Source organism: Epinephelus lanceolatus, chromosome 24 (genome assembly GCF_041903045.1).
Source record: "Epinephelus lanceolatus isolate andai-2023 chromosome 24, ASM4190304v1, whole genome shotgun sequence".
Lineage (NCBI taxonomy): Eukaryota > Metazoa > Chordata > Actinopteri > Perciformes > Serranidae > Epinephelus > Epinephelus lanceolatus.
Window position 1 is genome coordinate 6,623,939 of NC_135757.1, and position 21,093 is coordinate 6,645,031.

At 42.0% G+C, this 21,093-nt stretch overlaps 1 protein-coding gene across 2 annotated transcripts in view; it reads right to left on the reverse strand.

Annotated features, from left to right (window-relative positions):
- nlgn4xa (neuroligin 4 X-linked a) overlaps positions 1-21,093 on the reverse strand; it is a 151,296-nt gene that overhangs the window by 75,587 nt on the left and 54,616 nt on the right. For both annotated transcript variants that reach the window (XM_033616120.2, XM_033616121.2), the window contains one exon: positions 3,531-3,683. In XM_033616120.2, coding sequence (XP_033472011.1) covers positions 3,531-3,683 — 153 coding nt within the window. The remainder of the gene's footprint in view (positions 1-3,530; positions 3,684-21,093) is intronic.

Genomic DNA, 21,093 nt, shown 5'->3' on the forward strand with positions numbered 1-21,093 from the left:
GTAGTCATTTTGAGTCTCTCTGCAGTCATTTTATGTCTCTCTGCAGTCATTTTGAGTCTCTTTGTAGTCATTTTGAGTCTCTCTGCAGTCATTTTATGTCTCTCTGCAGTCATTTTAAGTCTCTTTGTAGTCATTTTGAGTCTCTCTGCAGTCATTTTATGTCTCTCTGCAGTCATTTTGAGTCTCTTTGTAGTCATTTTGAGTCTCTCTGCAGTCATTTTATGTCTCTCTGCAGTCATTTTAAGTCTCTTTGTAGTCATTTTGAGTCTCTCTGCAGTCATTTTATGTCTCTCTGCAGTCATTTTGAGTCTCTTTACAGTCATTTTGTGTCTCTCTGCAGTTATTTTATGTCTCTTTGCAGTCATTTTGACTCTCTTTGCAGTCATTTTGTGTCTCTTTGCAGTTATTTTATGTCTCTTTGCAGTCATTTTGAGTCTCTTTGCAGTCATTTTATGTCTCTGCAGTCATTTTGTGTCTCTTTGCAGTCATTAAATGTCTCTTTACAGTCATTTTGAGACTCTGCAGTCATTTTGACTCTCTTTGCAGTTATTTTATGTCTCTTTGCAGTCATTTTGAGTCTCTGTAGTCATTTTGTGCCTCTTTGTAGTCATTTTATGTCTCTCTGCAGTCATTTTGAGCCACTCTGCAGTCATTTTGTGTCTCTTTGCAGTCATTTTGAGTCTCTCTGCAGTCATTTTGTGTCTCTTTGCAGTCATTTTGAGCCACTCTGCAGACATTTTGTGTCTCTTTGCAGTCATTTTGAGCCACTCTGCAGTCATTTTGTGTCTCTTTGCAGTCATTTTATGTCTGTAGTCATTTTATGTCTCTCTGCAGTCATTTTGAGTCTCTTTGCAGTTATTTTGTGTCTCCTTTAAGTGATTTTAAGTCTCTTTGCAGTCATTTTGTGTCTCTTTGCAGTCATGTTATGTCTCTGTAGTCATTTTGAGTCTCTCTGCAGTCATTTTATGTCTCTCTGCAGTCATTTTAAGTCTCTTTGTAGTCATTTTGAGTCTCTCTGCAGTCATTTTATGTCTCTCTGCAGTCATTTTGAGTCTCTTTGTAATCATTTTGAGTCTCTCTGCAGTCATTTTATGTCTCTCTGCAGTCATTTTGAGTCTCTCTGCAGTCATTTTATGTCTCTCTGCAGTCATTTTGAGTCTCTTTGTAGTCATTTTGAGTCTCTCTGCAGTCATTTTATGTCTCTCTGCAGTCATTTTGAGTCTCTTTGTAGTCATTTTGAGTCTCTCTGCAGTCATTTTATGTCTCTCTGCAGTCATTTTGAGTCTTTTTGCAGTCATTTTATGTATCTTAGTAGTCATTTTATGTCTCTTTGCAGTCATTTTATGTCTCTTTGTAGTCATTTTGAGTCTCTCTGCAGTCATTTTATGTCTCTTTGTTGTCATTTTGAGTCTTGTGGTGTGGTCATTTTGAGTCCCTTTGTTGTTGCTCTGTATGTCTTTGTAGTTGTTATATTTCTTTGTGGTCATTTCAAGTCTCCTCCTGGTACGTTCATCGCTGCTTGACATTTTGCAGGTGTTGGCCAGGGGGGCCCATGACACTTTGGGCCCCTGAGCCTGTGTCAGGTAGGTTGGTTCGTTAACTTGGCGTGACATGACAATGCAATATTACGCCTTTATGTTACTTCAAGTAAAAAAAGGTTGGCTTTGGGTTCCACACAGGACACAAACCCCAGTGTCCCAGGTCGAAGTCCTGTGTTTGTCGCTTTTTATACTATGTGAACTGACTTCTCCTTTGATCCAGAGTTATAGATGAATTATGGTGCATAATTGTTGCACTATAAGGTATGAGTAAGAGTGAATAAGAACAGACCAGCTGCTGTTAGAATTCTCAGATCATGACCTGCTCGTTTGTGTCGTTATAGAGGGTATGAACACATGATGCGTTTTGTTTAAATTGGAGAACTTTCCTCATATTTCAGGGTGTTGAATCTATGATTGAAGGGCTTGGAGAATCAGGTGTAAAAGCTGAGCTCCTAGTGTGCAGACAAGTAGACAGTGTTCCCTCCACAGAGGCACTGTTTGCCTGATAGAGGATGTTTGAAAAGGAGAGGCATGTTTCTAAACCACACATCACTATTCATGTCACCAGAAGAGAATGTGAGAACAAGCTCGCAGCTCATGCCAAACTCCGGTGATGAGAATTTTTTTTTGATTTAAGGCTGAGTTTTCCGTTGAGCCGACAGCATTATCAAACTGCTATTTCCTCCCGTATAGCCTTCCATCTCGCAGAGGGAAGAGTGTGACTGCACTTCTGAAGCACATTTAATGGTTTCCTCAACTGAAATTTCAAGCTTGTAGCTGAGGACTCACACTTTCTTTACGTCTCAGACATGTGCAGCCCAGCTTCAGACCTTATTTTGCAGCGGTACATCCGATGAACCTGCCCGTTTACATCATCTGTGTGTGAAATATCCACATAATTGATGTTAAATTTTGCAGCCTTGACTCAGGTTTTGTAAATCCACCCTGAGGGATGAACTTGCAGTTGCCAATTAGGCATTACAGGCGTTATAAAGAGACGGACAGGTTCACATGTTTATTTTCTGCCTAATTTGGAGATGACACTCAGAATTAGGCGAGACGCGCTTTCTGAGAAATGGTTCCTTGGCCACCATTCCCACTTCAAACACTGGTTCAACTCGAGCATAAAATGGCCACAGCTATGTTCCCTCCAGGTTTCAAAACTCTTTCCCTCAAAACATTTGATGCTATCAGCCTCCTCTCAGACTCAGACATTTTCTCCTGCAACAGACATTCACAAGCCAAACCTTTATGTCAGAGGCAAGATCCAAGATAAAGTATCCCTGTGTGAGCCCGAAACGACTTTCATCTTACAGACGGGAACAAAATAAGATGCACAGCACTGTGGTATAGATACTGGCTCGGATCACAACGGATCAATTTTCCCAGCGTGGAATTTTTTTGTGGGCCACTGGATGCTTGATGCTGCGGAATGATTAAAGTCATTGGAAAAGCTACAAATTTGAGAGGCTTTTCTTAATTTGCATGTGCTTATCTGTTGCTTTGGGGGTCATCTGAGGCTGCACAAGCATTTGATATAAAGCAAACATATGCAAAGTATCTCCTACACTGCCATTAGCAGCTGATTGGCACCAGGGGGGGAAGAAAAGCACGATAGCTGGAGGCAGAAAACCCCCAAACCACGCATGCAATCAGAAGTGAGAACAGCAAACATCTCCGCCTAAGTCTTGATTTGCTTCAGTATATATTTGTCTTTAAGAACGATATAAGAGACCACAAGTGTTTCTAGTTTCATTAAAGCAACCAGAGACTCTCAAATGTAATCAAAAAGAACTTAAGAAGGTTTCCGCCGTCCAACTCTCGGCATGTACACCCAGTCCTCCGCAGCCTTCCCTCGCACAAAGACCAGCCAGTTGGTGAAACAGTAGGAACCCAGTATTCATTAAACCCCTCATTAAATCAATAACTCACTTTCTGACTCAATCAGCCTTCTCCAAACTAATTAAAGCCTCGGAACGGTGGACTCACCCAGAACACCGAGCCGGTAGTTGATTGTGATGACGATGACGTTCCCGTAGCTGGCCAGGATGCTGCCGTCAATCATGTTGCCGGTTCCTTCCATGTAGGAGCCTCCGTGGATGTAAACCATGACCGGCTTTAACCCGTTCTCATCGTGGATATCTGCAAAAGAGGACATGGAAATTTAAAAATGTATATAAATGTATAAATGTTGCTTTTGTATCCAGCATGCGTTCGATGAAAACATGCAGGATGCGGCTGATTTCTGATTCTGATGGTGTCAAAGAATATGCCACAAAGTATACATCTGGAAAAGTATGGGAACGTTGGTGCCTAAATTTATGTGACATCCAATGTGCTGGATTGGATAGTGCGTTTTCTAGAATCATTTCCTTGATAATGTGTGGTTGTATGGGGTACTTATCCATAGACAGTACATTACGTACAGTAGATGACAGTTGGCAATGGAGTCTGGTGGCTTTGACCAGAGCTTACATGGGTAACTGAAGCCGTTAACGGATTCCCCATTGGAGTACGCTGTGTGACGGCAAGGTAAGGCAGTAAAAATACTCTCAGTATTCCATACACTTGAACTGATATTGATCTGTTTTAGGTGGGACTTTTTTTAGGTGGCTAAAATACGTTTTGTTGCTGGCCCCCATCCACAGCAGTACACTGTAAGTACCTCATACAACCCCACTCAAAAGAAGCCGAACTATTCCTTAAACCCTGAAATGACATTTAACCCTATTCAAGGATATCCCTTCCCTCCAAACAGTGTTTACTTTGCTATTGTTAAAACGTGAAAATTGTCCAAAAATATTGTTTTTCTGAAGTCTTTTCCAACACATTCTCATCCCAGCTCATCAAATAGTCCATCAGCACGTCTAAATATGACACACTAGGTCCCCTCCTGCATCAGTTTTGAACAATCAGTGACGATGTGTCTCTAGCCCCTTTTACACTGCCAGATTTTCGGCGAATGTTGGGCCGTTTTGCTGGCAAGCTGCGAGCGTTTAGTCACACAGAGCTGGATTGGCGAGTTGATCCGAGATGCCCAATTTTCCAGACCGAGGCGGCCCTCCACAACGGGAGGGGCTGTTGAAGACTTGTGGGAGGAGCTGTTGATGACACCGCACGTGCGAGCCACTGGCGGTGGATAAACAGGAAACAGCTGATAGCAGGAATTAGCGAGCAGCTAGTAGCAAGAGGGAAACACAAACCTGACAGACACTGTAAAGATGAGCAACTGGGGAGACAAGGAATTGCGCGCCCTCCTTGCCCTCGCAAACGAAGAGGCCATTAACCGTCAGATGACGGGGACGGTGAAGAACGGGCCGACTTACGAGAGAGTCGCAGAAGGACTGACCAGCTGCGGCTTCCCTCCCACGTCACTGTTTACGTCACACGCTGAGCTACATGTTTTGTTACTTGCTCACGCCCCCCATTGCCCCGAAAAAGGCGCATTCTGTGTGAACAAAAGTAGGCAGGCGGCATTTTGCTGCACTCCCCGATTTTGTTTTTATACTGCCAATGCTGAAAAAAGACTGATTGGGCTTTCCTGCACATTTGCACAACTCCTATCTAAAAAGGGCTACTGTATGCTCATTACGTGCATCGTGTCTTCAAAATGCAGTTCCGTTTTCATAGGAAATGTAAAGAGTACATGCATAGTTTAGTCATGAGTAAAATATTTCCTTAGGTTTAGGCAACAATGGAATGTGGTTAGATTTAGAAAGCAAAAGAAAACATGGTTTGTCACACATTTGGCTCCTGGGTGAAAGTCCAGAGTTTGTTTGACCTGAAAGTAACACATAGGCTGCGTTTAATTCCAGATTGTGTTATTCTACAAAGAAAAAAATCCATCAGATCACTTTGAAATATGTCACAATTGAAAGATCAAATACTTTTCCAGCACTCTCAGGCTGAAATCTACAATCTAAAGAACAGTAAGAGCTTAGAGTGGAGCAGGAGACATGGATGCCATTCACTCTTAATGTTGTAATTAACAAGCAAAAACAGTATCAGCATCCACACACCAAAGAAAATATCTCGACCTTTCTTAATTTAACTCTGATCTTTTTTACAACACAGCAAAGTAAGGGGATAAACGGTGTTAGAGATATGGTTCTCGGGCAGACTCTGATAAGAATTTCCATGGCTTTAACCCCGCAATCTCTACATCTGTCTCCCCTCCTGCCTGCTTCATTTGTTCTTTGTGTAATGTGCAGGGAACGCTGCAATTAGGCCAGATGAATACCTTGTTTATGAGGCTCTCCAGTTGTGATTAAGCTGGGTGATTAGTACATGTGTAGGTGGTGATTATAAATTAAGAGTGGGCCCTTTGCATGAAAGTAGATGAAAGAAGAAGATATAAATCCGTCCAATAAGCAGGGCTCGCAGTGAATCAGCCGGCAGCATCTTCATCATCAGGAGCCCTCGGCTGATTTTAACATGGAGTCCTCAGGGTGAGCTTTACCAAGACTTCGCAGAAATAGAGTTTGTGGAAATATATATGTATATTTTCTTTCACTTCTTTTAACTCAAGACAAAAAAACTGCAGAAATAAGTATCAGTGTTGTCCTCAGATGGCCCAGTGTCTCTCACATCTCCCGCACTACAGTAAGTCTCGCTTGCCTGGACCCGGCAGCTGAACGGAGCCATTATCTCCGGCCCTGCCGACTGGGCTGCTTGGAAGTCTCTCAAATGTCACTGGGGATGAGAGCATCTGCTGAGGAAAATATCAAATTGAGAGGGGAGCTGGCCAGCTTGTGTGCGGCTCGTGCTGAGATTTAAAACCATGATATTGCGCTGACTGTCAGTTCTCAAAAAGTGGCACTATTTACCTTAACTGTAGAGAACTGGGCTTTTGTTTGAAACAGGGATATATCAGAGAGTTTGCTGCTGATTTCCTGTCATGAGGAAGTCTATTCTTTTCTGATCTGCTCTGCTGTTAATGCTTGGTTGCTCAGGCATGAATTTTAAAGGAGCAGTGTGTAAGATTCAGGGAGATTTAGTCATATTTAGGGGTGAGGATTGCAGATTTCAACCAACTGAAACATCTCCTGGTTAGAATTCCTTCACTGTTTTTTGTTCAGGAGGTTTTAACCAGGAGCCGAATTATCCACAGAGGTCTCTTCCTCTCCTAAACAAACAGACTGGGTGATTTAAACTAGTAAAAATGCTGCATAAAGCAGTTTCATGTTACAAATCAGTGTTTTTCTGATGCTGTTTGGCACGTCAGAGATTGGCCACTAAACTAGCATCTGCTAACATATGCTCACCTTTTTTCTACAATATCTTAAAATCCAGACATTCAAGGAGTTTTTACTGGGAGCTGAATTATCCGCAGAGGCCTCTTCCTCTCCTAAACAAACAGACCGGGTGATTTAAACTGGTAAAAACAGGGAATAAAGCAGTTTCATGTTACAAATCAGTGTTTCTCTGATGCTGCTGCTAACGTATGCTCAGCTTTTTTCTCCGATATCTTAAAGCCTTTGGAAACACAGCTTGAAATAGCAAAAATGCATATATTATATCAAAGTCGAGTGTCTCATTAATCATCCACAAAAGTCTGAGTGAAAATAACCATTCATAAGTATTAGAAAACCTGGCTTAAAAACAGCTCACTTTGCTGTTTAGACCACTTGCCAGGACAGAGTGGGCGTGGCAGATAACGCTCTGATTGACAGCTCCCTCGTTTTGATTGGCATCCAGGCTAGCGCTTTGCCTTTCTTCATTGAGATACGTTTTTATTGAAAACATAAATCTGCATTTTTCTGATAATAGCCTTTTTCATTCAAACACATCCAGTCTTAATAGATTAAATATGTCTTTACTCTGACACACACACACCAACTCTCAAAGCCGGCTGTCTCTCTGTCGTTGTGTAGAACTATCTGCCCGCCTTGAATAATGTTCCCCTCCGGCTAAAATTGTGTTGTTTCCCGCAGCATCACCTCCACGATTGGGGATATGTTTATGCGTAGCAAAGCTAACTGCTTGGGGTTGGGGTTAGGGGTGAGGAAGGGTGCACATTACGTCCCCTCCCCGCGAGCCGACACCGGCGCCAGGCCCGGGGGGCAAGCCCGGCTGCTCACAAGCCGCCTCTTCCTGCAGCTCCATGAGCTGCAAAGGCTCGGATTGTCCAGGCTGTGGAAACCGGTCAACCTGATTCGAGTGGTGCGGTTCAGCCAGTTTACGATCTGTATTTTCTAAACATCAGACTAGAAAGCTGTTTGTTGGCTCAGACTCAAAGAGGCAGATTTAGCTGGAGCAGAAAGGTTTTGTTGCGCTGCCACTGGGGGGCGGGATGAGACAACTAACGGATGATTTATGATTGGTTTGGAATTTATTGCGTAATAAATCTCAGAGATAACCACGGCCAAATCAAACCCAATTTCAAGAATGTACAAAAACTCAGTCACTCAGGCTTTTATTAGGACATGTAGTGTACACTCAGGAATGTTATTTGAACTCTGCCTTTTAAAAACAAAGCCTGCGACTAATTCTAGTGCTGCATTGTAGGGAAAAAGTGCATCTAAAGAGTGACTCTCTGTGCTGTGTAATTAGTTTAAAGAGGATACACGCTGCCCACACCAATTATTGGTTTCTCTTCCAGTTGCACTAGTCTGTGGCGAGATGCACAACGGTGTGCAACAGGAAGTGTACGGTTTATGTAGGCAGAAAGCAACACAGCCACGGAGGAGGGGTGTATCATTCTCCTCCTCCGCAAAAGAAAACAGTGAGGCAAAGGAGTCGAAAGCAACCCACAGTGACAGGTTATTAATCTCCGCTGTGCTCCGAGTGGGTTGCTAATCCTGCAGCCAAGTGTGGGGAGGGGATCTGAGAAGAATCTGGGGTCAACGTCCCAGACCGACACCGGACGCATTCACTCCGGTTGGATACAAGGCTGCTAATTACAGAGGCAGGATGGCAGGCCGGTGTCAATAAGTTCCTGTTTGTCATTCAGTTCCACATTAAAAGAGGCCCGGTGGAACAGTGTGGGCGGCAGGAACAACCTTGAAGCGGCAGATGCACATAAAACAAGAGCGCTGCCATTAAGTTGTCATAGTCTCTAACCGATACGTATCTGATGGTCGCTGCAGGCCTCTGTGGGCTCAGGCAAAACTATTTGGCTGGCTTTCCATCAAACAAACAGGCAAATTGACTGTTACTACCCATCTCTTTTTGTGTCGCGCAGCAGTGGAGTCAGAAGTCAGGAGGGAGGGAGGGAGGGGGGTCCACTCAGGGCACTTCGATCAAACAGAAAGATGCCCTGCAGATTTAAAGCCGTGCTTTATGGCCGGGGAAGGAGAGGGTGGTCTCAGGGCACCGTGTCCCAATCCTGTCAGCGTGGAGTGCACTTAAAACTTAAGAAATCAAACTGCTTCGAGTGCTCTTCTATCTTTCTCTCTCCTACGATCTGTGTGTCTCGCTCTGTGTGCTCTCTTGGGCCTGTGGAGCTGCCTGGGTGACTGTGCAGCGAGTTCGTCCCGGACATTCATCACTGCCACCCGGGCCGGGGGGATAATATATTCCTCCGCTGGCTGCATGGCGTTGCACACATTACTCATCTTTATATGGGTGGGGGGGGGGGGGGTATCTGAATTTTCCATTGCTTTCAGCGCTTTCTACTGTTAGCGGGACGAATACAAATGGCAGTTAACGGAGGCAATGTAAAGTGTGTTCCCTGTCGCTGTCTCCGCCTCCACCACTATCACTGCCATCACCTCTGTCTGTCCCAGTATGCTCTCTCCACACACAGCAGCCTACTTCCTGTTCAATAGTTTCACTGACATGCCAAAAAACAGCCAGCCTATTCACAGAGAGTCACAAAAAGTCGTTATTTGGCCCAGAGTCACACACAAACCTGTCGGGAACAGCTGAATAACCACTGAAAACACTGGTGAGTATATTGTAAAGTCGAGATAAAACATCTAGAATTTAGTCTTATATAAATCTAAAAATTACGTAATGGACTAGAATATGTTGCTTCACACACATCTTCAACCTAGCAGCACAGAAGATCTATACAATCAGCACAGTTTCACAGTAGACACCCAAGATTAGTGTCACCAATTCAGTATCTAACCAACTGTCTCCCCTTCTGTTCCTGGCATATGACATTTTGTGAGGTCGCGGGACCTTGACCTTTGACATTTAACCATCAAATTCTAATCAGCTCACCCTTGAGTCTGCGTGGACGTTTGTGCCAAATTTGAAGAAGTTCTATCAAGGCCTTTTTGACATATTGCACTTACAAGAATGAGATGGACGCAAGGTCACAGTGGCCTTGACCTTTGTGCACCAGAATCTTTACAGTTTGACCCTTTTGAAATAAAATGTCATCACTTCATAATTTTAGATGTTCGTGTGAAATTTTGTGAAAATTAGTGTATTAAAACGTGTTTTGAGAGGTCACAGTGATCTTGACCTTTGACCGACAATTTCCAGTCAGTTCATTGTTGAGCCCAGGTGGACGTTTGTGCCAAATTTGAAGACGTTCTATCTAGGCCTTCTTGAGATATTGCATTTACAAGAACGAGACGGACGCAAGGTCACAGTGGCCTTGACCTTTGTGCACCAGCATCTTTATCGTTTCACCCTTTTGAAATAAAATGTCATCACTTCATTATATTAGACATTTATGTTTGTCAAAATTAGTGTATGAAAACGTGTTTTGAGAGGTCACAGTGATCTTGACCTTTGACATACAACTTCCAATCAGCTCATTGTTGAGCCCAGGTGGATGGTTGTGCCAAATTTGAAAAAAAAAAAAAAAAAAATTCCTTCAAGGAGTTCTCAAGATATCGTGTTCACAAGAATGACATGGACATAAAATTAAAACGATCTTGACTTTTGACAACCAAAATTGAGTCAAGTTCGTCCTTGAACCTAAGCGTATGTTTGTGCCAAAGTTTAAGAAATGCCGTCACGGTGTTCTTGAGATATCACATTCACCATAATGGCATGGACCAAAATGATTTGGAGTTAGCTAGACCGATTATGCCAACAAAGTAATTTAACAGCTTGAATCACTTTGCAAATATAAATGTTCTTGAACTACCAGAACTGCTACTTTAATTATATGTAATTCACTACTCGTCAACAGTTAAATGAACCATATATGGGACATATATATGTATGTATGTATGAGTTTAAGTCAGGTGCAAAGCAGGTCATCTCCGGGATTCAAGAAGTTCTTGCTTTGCTTTGCGGTGTGTCTGGGGTTGCAATATGAATCCGTCTCCACAAAGATACAAACCAGAGGGTACAGCATGTCTCTGAAGAAAGGAGTAGCATTACTCTGTGTCCTGTTTGTCTCCTTGCATTCATCCTTCTGTTACTGCCATAAACCCCAGACTTGGATTCATCAGTATGGTGGTATTTCTTACCCTCGCCCTAGCGTTTGGCTTTGCTTCCCCTCCTGTGAAGAATTGTAGAAACTCTCATCCTCTGAGACCACTACAAGACAGCCTTATTTCGACAACACTTTTTGCTGATTGGACTCTTGCATTCTTTGTTTAGCAAAGTCTGGACCCATCCTCTCTCAGGGAACTAAGCTTGATAAACTGATCCTCTAGTGGTGTGGTCACTTTTGGTCTGCCTGATGGTGCTTTGGATACAACTGATCCAGTTTCTGCAAAGCAATTGAAGGCCCAAAGATGCTAAAAGGCATAACTGATGTACCTCATTTGACACATGCCAATTGATGCTCCCATGGCTCATAGCAGGCATCAGATTGAAAATGCCAACTCGACAGAACCAGCAGTATTTTGGGAACGGTTTGTTATTTATATGTAGGCAGGCACGAGTTTGTAAGCAACCTGCCATCTCATTTCATCTTTTATTTTTCCTTCCAGGTGGGTGAAAGTCACATAAAGCATGGCTGATGGTAACTTAATGAATCGCTGTTGTTACGTTTATGTAGGAAGTTAAGTTTTATGAGCGGCAGATGTCGGTAAACCTTCAGGAAAACATAGATCATACAGAGTCAGTCTGTTATCTTAGTGTAACTGCCAAGGGTCTAAGCTTTTATTTTTCTTATTTATGTGATATGTGACAACACAACGGTTAAGATCTATGTGACGGTAGTTTGTTGTAGTGGGGAGATAGGGGGTTGATACATTGATACATTTCTTGATTTGATATCATTACTCAAAAACTTCTTAGGCTATTAGAATACAGTTTTTATGTAGGTAACTTCCTAGTGATGGCAACATCAGCAGCATGAATCAGGCCAGTTTATTTGGCTTGATTCTGGGGCATCAGCCATCTCTAGTCTCAGCCAATTTGGGCAAGCAGAGGCAGCCCAACTTATTCAGTTCGGCATGTTGAGATTGGGCCGATGCATGACCATTAAATTTCCAGAAATACGACCCTTTATTTTTGCTGATTCATCCTGAGTCTATGCCAAACCAGGCAACTGGACATAGCCCGACTTTTATCCTCCTGCATGCCGAGTTTACGTCGGCATGCAGATTCTAGAGTGTCATCCATCCTGAGTCTCAGCCGAGTAGGCAACCCAACTTACTTCTTCCGTCATGCCAAGTTTTGGCCGATGCTTGGCCAGGTCATTTTGGCTACCTGGGTTGTATCTGTGTTTCTCTTATACAAGCAATGTCAGTCACAATACTGATTGAAACACTCAAAGTCAAATGCAACATCCGGCCCAATGTGCAGGGGTAACTGTAACAGCATATGGGGGCAATTGTAACAACACACCTAATCCCGTCATATAACCAAGGACTACAATAACTGAAGAATATAGATATAGCTGAAGCAATTTAATATTCATCGAACAATTAATTCAGTTTAATTAAAACAGTATAATTAATCATCTCGAGTATGACACATCAGTTTGTTTGTTGGCAGGCGGAGAGGGCTCACCACAGTGTTGTTTATGAAATGAGTGTCAAGTCAAATCTATCTACGGGTACAAATAAAGTAACCTCACCTGACCTTACCACAGAGCAAACCAGTTTCAGTGCTAGTGATTTTCAATCCTAATTTCCTATTACAAACCAAAAATAATATGGGGATATCAACATTTTAAGTTAATACAACTTCTGATTCATAGACATTAAAGATTTTGAAGAAGATGGCTCTTGGTGGGAACTGAACCCAGGTACCCAGACTGAGAGGCAGAAGATTTCACTGGACTGTGGCACAAAATATCTAACTAGAGTATATATAGATGTTTTACATAGACTGAACACTTTTCTGTAATTATTAGAAAAAGAAAATGTATCTCTGTTGAAGTACCACAGCATTAAAATTGAGCCCAAGCAAACCACCCATGACACAAGCCACCCTGCTGGCTAGAAACAATGAGGCCAACACTTGACAGAATTATTTAATTCTAGACAACAGAACGGTCATCAGATTCCTAGATGTTAAAGGTTAAGAAAGTGTGAGGAAAAAACTGTAGATGAAAAGAAAACAAATGACTTTCATACCTAAAAATTGAGTCTTGGAAGAAAATTTCAACACCTGAGACTAGGCCTGTCACGATAACAAATTTTTCTGGGCGATTAATTGCGTCAGAAATTATTGCAATAATATTGCCTAATATTGTGCTTTTAAGGCAAGTTTTATTATTGTTGTAATTTTGTTGTTTTTAGACCATTTTTTAAACGTATGTAATGACACGTATTTGTATTCCAACTCGCATTTGTGATTGTATTTCTTTGATTATGTATGTATGCATACTATTATGCATCTCTGAATCTATATTTATTTGTAGCAACATTACTTGAAATAAGGGGTAGGTCAAGATAAGTGCATCGCTTCTACCTACTCCTTTTCGAACGCTAAATATTTACCTCTGTTACTATGATTGTTTTTTTTGTTTGTTTGTTTTTTGTTTTTCTTGTATGACTGATTACCTTATTGATCACCTACATTTTGTTCTATTTTATCTATGTTCGAAATAAAGATTAAAAAAATAATAATAATAAAGGCTATTGATGCAAGTACACCCTTTTAAAGAAAAATAAAAAACAAATTTAACAAGAATATTTACAAATGCAAAAAAGAAAATTTAAATATCTGAAATAACACGTAAAAATATCGAAATAAATCAGTAAATAAATACAAAAAAAATAGACTGTCAGTCTCTCACTCTCAGGTGTGCAGTTAAGTTGGTCGTATTCGCTCTTTTTGTTGAGATGGTTTTAGAACAAACCCGGCACAACGGCTTGTCCAAATTCCTGGGCTGCCCTCTGTCATTTGGTTTAAATCCAAAACACTCCCACACAGGGGCCGTGGCATTTGGTTTAGGAACAAGTTCCCTGTCTTTCTCTTACGCTCTGTTCATTACGCTAATTTACCGACTCACCTGGCTGCTACACGGCAGTGAACGCTCTTGTCGTCCAGTCTCTTTGGTGGAGAGAGACGAGGAAAACAAACACGCATGAATATGGCAATTAATCGCGGCCGGAAAAGTTACCGTCTCCCTTTTAATTTACTGTGCAATTGACCGACTTATCGCATATCGCGACAGGCCTACCTGAGACTGCGATAGCCACAGCCACACAGGGTCATTTCATTTACAGTCAACCAAAATGTAACAATCAACCTGGTCGCACTCCACGCTCATCGAATACCAGTACTTGGGCAGTGACATCCGCCGTCAGATACCTACGTCCTTTCACATCAGCATGATATGCGGCGCATGATATGCCGTTACACAATAACGGTGCCTGGTGACATCAGGGGAAACAACGTGGGTTAAAGTGACGAAAGTCCAAGTATGACGGGAGGTAGGGGTGGTGGATGGAGCCAACAACCACCAACTTTTACCCGGGAGGCTGGCGTTCGCTACCGCTATGTTTGTAATGCCAAACACTGTTATTTTTTGTCGCCTAAACCCTACATTTCCTGTGATAACAGAAGTGCATTTTGAAAACAGACAATGCATGTCACAGACTCGTAACCACAGCAGAGTTGAGGCGTCAAAGCTGTTCAAGCCGTTCCTTAGACACTGCTAGTCTAGACTTGATTGGATGCTAAGAAAGCTTCATTTCGCCGAGAACAACTATCTGACCTCCGACATTTTCACTTAGTTCTGATGCCATGTTTCCCACTATCACAGTGAGTGCATTCACATGGACATACATAACCTGTATATGAGGCTTTTCCAAGTTAGGCTCATATTCAGGATATTTACATGAGCATACTAGTGACCCGCTTACAAATTACTGTGGTCTCTTTGCGTAGGTTTGTGATGTTTATAGACGCAAATGAGCAACAGGAAATATTAAACACTCTGTACATTTACTACCACTTTACAGCTTAACCGCTAATTTTGTCTCTGCTCTGATCGCCAGTAGCTGTCTGCTCTGAGTGCATCCACCGTCTCTCTCTTTCTTTGTCTCCTTCTCAACCACACGCACATTACCTACGTAGTTACTCACCTTCCTGAAAGAATCTATGCTCCCCTCATAACACTGTCCTCCATACTAGTGTCAGCCTCTCACTGTCAGCGTGTATTTTAATCTTTGACAAAGCCAAAGAATTGGTACATCATGACAATTTATAGCGTCTGACCAACAAGCAACCAGTTCACAAACTTTCCCATTCACACACACATTGAAGGTACTTCCCGTTACTTAAGCTGCTGTTTCCTGTTATTTAGATAACCGGTTTCGGCATTTGCTTTTCCTGGGTCCACGTCATTGGTTCGACATCCCATTAGTCCGACTGTCCGCGCACCATACGCCCGCCGCGACCGGCTTGAGGCGGAACAGGCTCACGGCTTATGTGTTTGTCACTTTCTTTTTCATTTTAACCCACACCATGATCTTTTCCTGACCCTAACCAAGTCGTTTTTGTGCCTAAACCTAACCAGACCTTAACCACAGGGCATCATGATGATTTCGGAATGGACTTCGGAACAATGAGTTTAATATGGTCGGAACAATGGGCAGTCGAACCAATGGACAGTTCCCGCTTCTCCTTACGTATTGAAATTTCTGCCAGAGTCATGTTAGGTCACCTGGCTGGAGTCATGTTAAGACATGTGCACTATAGCTGTGATCACATGACCAATGTGCTGAAGGAAGTGGTTCCAAGCCGTCCAGGAGACATGTGTTCGTAACTTTGACTGAACTTTGAGTCATTTTAAGATACATCCCCATCTTGTTTCTTTTCCCAAACCTAACCACAGTAACTACTTGCCTAAACCTAAATATAACTTTGTGGGGCACTAATTTATGTGATATCACACAAACCGTTGTATGAGGTACGCTGACATGCAACAGTATCCCAGTTTCTTTGCAGTATTCCAGGAAGCATATTCCAGTGTCTCAAAAATTGGATAAGCTAAATGGAATACTCTGAAAACCCAATCATAAATAGGTTATTCATGTCCATGTAAACACACTCAGTGCTACTTAGTATGAGGTGATCAGCTGGAATTTTAAGGCACAGTCTGAGACTCGGCATGGATGATACCCCAGGATGGGTCCGAATCAGCTGGCCCGATTCTAGCTGCCGACACTGCGAAGTAACTGAGCCTCTGTTGAGTAAATCAAATCCACCTGCATGAGCATCCACCTCAAATAGCAAAGTGTTTTTTAAAAGCACATGCTTTCACTATGATCCATGGCTGCAATAACAGGCAGGACACTTTACCAGCCATCTGAAGTTTGGTGGGAATGTCGTCCAGAGTCCAGCTTTTTTTTTTTTTTTTCTGGCTGTCCTTGGTGCTGTCTGTGTGCGTGCACGTGGGCGGCAACCGCTTCATACTGCTGTGTTGAAAAACTGCTTCCCCTCTGCCGCCTTCCCCTCATTAAAATGACTGGTGGTGGCAAGTTGCCACGCGACGGTGTGAAAGCCCCTCGAGTGTAATCTGAATGCACGCTTGAATAGAAGGGATACAACTTGGGGGAATCTGACCCTTTGTTCAAGTTGATCAATGCCACAAATTTACTTTGCTGACCTTCAAATAGTGCAGAATCTTAAATATTTCTTCCCTATTTTACATGTCGTAATGTCTTCTTCATACTCAACACTGTATATATGCAGCCCCTTTTCGTTGAACTCACCAAAATGTCCTTTCAGCAGTGTCTCTTTTCAAAGAAGGAAAGTAATTACAGTAAAATCTCAAAAAAAGCAATTCTAGTGATGCCCTCAACACTTCTTGGTCTGGGGACATAATTGAGTAATTAGAACTGAGGGCGCATTTGATTCACATAGCACTCCTCTGACAAAAGCTCATTTAACAGTAAAGAGCAAACTTCCAGGAGGAGTGAGGTGAAAGCACGGCACATAAGGTCTGAGCAAGGTTGTCTGCAGTGCTGCGAGGCTTCTCTGCAGCAGCCGCTGAGGTATAGGTGGAACCACAGGGGATCCACGGGAGTAATTCATTGCCACTGCAGATCAGTCAGTGTGCATCGATCCTGCGTGCTCCCCTGGAAACACAGGCAAGCCAGGAAGGTGCTCTTTATCCAAACCTTTCACTGGGTAGAAATGTTATTTTGCAAGTGTGCAAGCGTTTGTCTTTTTCAGATCATGGAAAGCCGATTTGCTTCTATCTTTATCTCTACTACACTAAAACAGAGCTGGAATTGTAAAAGAACCCGTCTGCCTACAAAATCAAACGACTTTCCTCCTGCAATTCCAAGACGGATATTGTCTTTTTCCCGCATCAGCTGTGGGCAGATGGTGTGCTTTTAATCTATTTTAACAACACATTACCAACTCCCAGAGATCCGGCCCTTCTAATTTGAGGTAAACTACGCTACATCTGTTGGGTGCAAATCCAGTATATGATGGTGTTTTCCAACCGGCGTGATGAAACCCTAGAAGAAATTTAAGCTTTTAGAAGATACTGCTGCTGCCGGTTTCCTAAAGAAAAATAAGAGGTATCACTTCATAAAACCAATTTGGGGAAAGCGCTCTTGTGAAGAGAAGATTCAGTTTGCGGGGGAAAAAAAAAAATCTCTGAGGGGAATTTTTAAACATTAGTGTATCTCTTCATTTCATTTATTCAGCGGAGAGTTCAACCAAAGTGAAGTATACTATACACATACACTGGAAGAATGTTGGTTTGAGTTTAAAGACATGTATCATGTCCTTACAAGGACAGGAGGAGCCACACAACAAGCCACAAACCTCTAGAGTTAAGGCGGCACTCCATCAAATTACTATTCAGCCTTCTGTTTTCATTCATGTTTAATCTGCTTCCTGTTTTATTTTGTAGGTTCTCTCCTCACGTGTCGTGTCTGGTTTTACTTCCTGTCTTTGTGTGTTTTCCCGCCTGTTTTCTGCCACACCTGTCTCGTTAGTCCTTCCCTGTTCCCTGAGTCTTCCCTTCACACCTGTTCTGTATCAGTCTCGTCTGCTCCACCCTTGTTGTTCACTCCTTTTGCCCGTGTCTTCCTTCTCCAGCTGTGTCTCGTCCTTGTGATTAGTTTTGTGTGTATATATACCTGTGTTTCCCTTTGTTCTTCGTGAGTTTGTCTGTGTTCACCCCCGTGTTCTTGCTTTCATTACCTGCTCCATTTTCTGCTGGGTGTTCTGTTTGGATTTTGGATTTGAGTTCATCGTGTGTATTAAATCTAGCACAAATCTATATTCTTTGGATTCTTTTACAGTACGGTAACAACTTGGTGTGTCCATTTAGCAATAATTTGCTGACATGAATATTCACTAGATCACCAAATATGGATTAATCCAATCCTGACAAATGCAGTAATTCCTCCTTTTTGAGAAATGCTTGCTAAAAACTACAGTGACCAGCTGTTTCAGAGAAGTAACCCTTCAAATATTACGTGCCTTACATGCCTTGTGTGAAATTTGGCACAGTGGTAGAGGGTCATGGGAGGATGCCAATGAAGCAATATTACATCAGCTGGCCAAAGGGGGGCGCTATAGCAACCGACTGAAATTGCAAACTTTGAATGGGCATATCTCATGCCCCGTATGTCGTAGAGACGTGAAACTTTGCACAGAGATGCCTCTCCTCATGAGCAACACATTTGCCTCAAGAACCCATAACTTCCGCTTATATAGATTTTCCACCATTTTGAATTTTTTGAAAAACACTTCAAATGGATCTCTTCCTAGGAAGTTTGAGTGATCTGCATGAAACTGGGTGAACATAATCTAGGGACCAATATCTAAAGTTCCCTCTTGGCAAAAGTTGGAAAACTTACTAAAACTGAGCTTCTATAAGGCAATGAATATTACGGAGGGCGTGGCTCATCACATAAAGGTGTATAACATCTCAAGGGTTTCACCCATCACCACGCAACTTTGTAGGCATATGACCACACATAATCTGAGGGGACCCCTCCATTATTGACCCCATCAAACAAAATGGGGGCGCTAGAGAGCTCATTTCTTATCTAGGCCTAACCGCCATATGGATTTTTACTAAACTTGGTAGATATGTAGAACAGGACGCCTCAAGGTGACTGGAGAAATTTAACTCTAATTGGCAACTGGGTGGCGCTATAACAACAGAAAAATGCTTCAAAATGGCTAAAATGCGGCCGATCGCTGTGGCTCCCCCTGTGGACCAATGTTGTTGGTTTTGTCATTTTTGGTATGACTAAGTCATGGTATGGTATGCTGTACATAATCACGGAAACTGTCAGTGTGTCATTCTGTCTGTCCCACGTTTTTCAAACACTCTGTCTGAATACATTGCTCTTCTTAATGGGTTCAGTTGACTATTTAATCTGCAATTTCCTATGACCTGTATCCCAAACACACACCATGTGAAACTGTACGTGGGCAACTGTGCATTCAGTGGGTCTCATTCATGAAAAGTTAGTAAATCTGTGTGTAGATTTGCACATAAAAGCCTACGCTATTAAAAACCTACTCCAGATTCAGGAACGCCGCGGGAAACTCAGATTTGACACGTAAACACGTGTGTATGATCATGAATGCCAATCCATTGTAAAATGACAGCGCGCTCCCGGTAATCAGCAATTAGCATAAATCCCCGCCCATGAATAGCCAATGACCACCATATAAGGAGGTGTAGGTGCGTCCAGTTGACCTGTCAGTCATGGCGCAAACAAAGAAAGAGAGAGAAGGAAAAAAGAATTTTTCCGAAGCGGAGATCGAAATAATTTTGGGTGAAGTGGACTTAAGAAAAAACGTTTTATTTTCTTCAGTTAGTAGTGGTGTGACAGGGACAGACAAAGCGAAGGCCTGGAGGGAGGTAACAGATGCTGTTAATGTTGTCTCCGTAGTACAAAGAACCATGTCAGAGGTGAAGCGTAAATGGTTTGATATGAAACTGGAGGCAAAGAAACACATAAGCACACACAAAAAAAATACAGCGGCCACCAAACAAACAGAAGATTCATTTGTGGGGTTTTGAATGAAGTGGAAACGGGAAACCAGAGATGTTTTGTGCGTAATGGATAAACTCAAAATCAGTGATGGCTGTCGGAATGTAGAGCTATTTAACATTTACTTTAACAAATCATACGGATAACATATAGCCTACAGCAGTTTGTATGCATCGTATTCACATTATTTGATTCTTAATAGCCTAAAGCTATATATATATATATATATATATATATATATATATATATATATATATATATATATATATATATATATATATATATATATATATATATATATATATACAACGTAAATTAAACATTTTTCAAATCAGATTTATTCATTCAAATGATCAAAAAGCCATGATCCGGCTGTCCTTACGGATATTTCTATTATCATCATTCAACATGTAGAAAGAACGTGTAATCTATTGAGTCGATTTACATAGATAATTCACAATCATGAACCAAATCTGGATCTTAAACCTGCTAATTGCCAACTAATTTAACTAAATGTGTTATATTTGTAATATTTTGTCATGTTTAGATTACGTGTTTCAAAGGCATCTGTGTATTGTGTACATAACAGAGCGCAATACGAATTAAAATTGTAATTTCCAATAGTGAAAAGCAATATTTATGTGCTTTACTAAATTTACACAAGCACTACGAGTGGTCAGGAGCAGGAGTAGATTTTGTTAGTAGCTACGAAAAGATCGGAGCTACTAAAATACTGATGAATGCGGACATGCACGTAAATTTCCGTCTGCGAACAGTTTACACACAAATTCCTTCTGCTCACGTTTCATGAATGAGACCCAGTGGGTATGGAGTAGTACAGTATATTTGTAAGCTGTGTTGAGATTCATGTTCAGTAGGAAACAATGAGCTGAGAGACACATACAGAATAGGGCGGTCGCAAAGTCTTTTCAGGGCATTAGTTGACAATACATGAAATATAGAATAACACCAGGCTAATCCTTTACTGGCACAAATTCTCACTATAGAACTGTAAGAAAAGAACAAAAATAAACAAAAAACACAAAGGGCCTGATTTACATAGTGCGGGGCAAATTCGTACTGTGCCTTTCATTCAATTTGCGCTCACAATTTGCATGTAATTAGCACCTGATCCGCCACAGTAGCAGCTCATTACACCAGCAGCATTGTGCAGGTGATGCAGTGGGAGCAGTTCAGAGGAGGATTTATCTGAGATCACCGAGCTCACAACACAAATGTTAATGTAATGCTGCAAA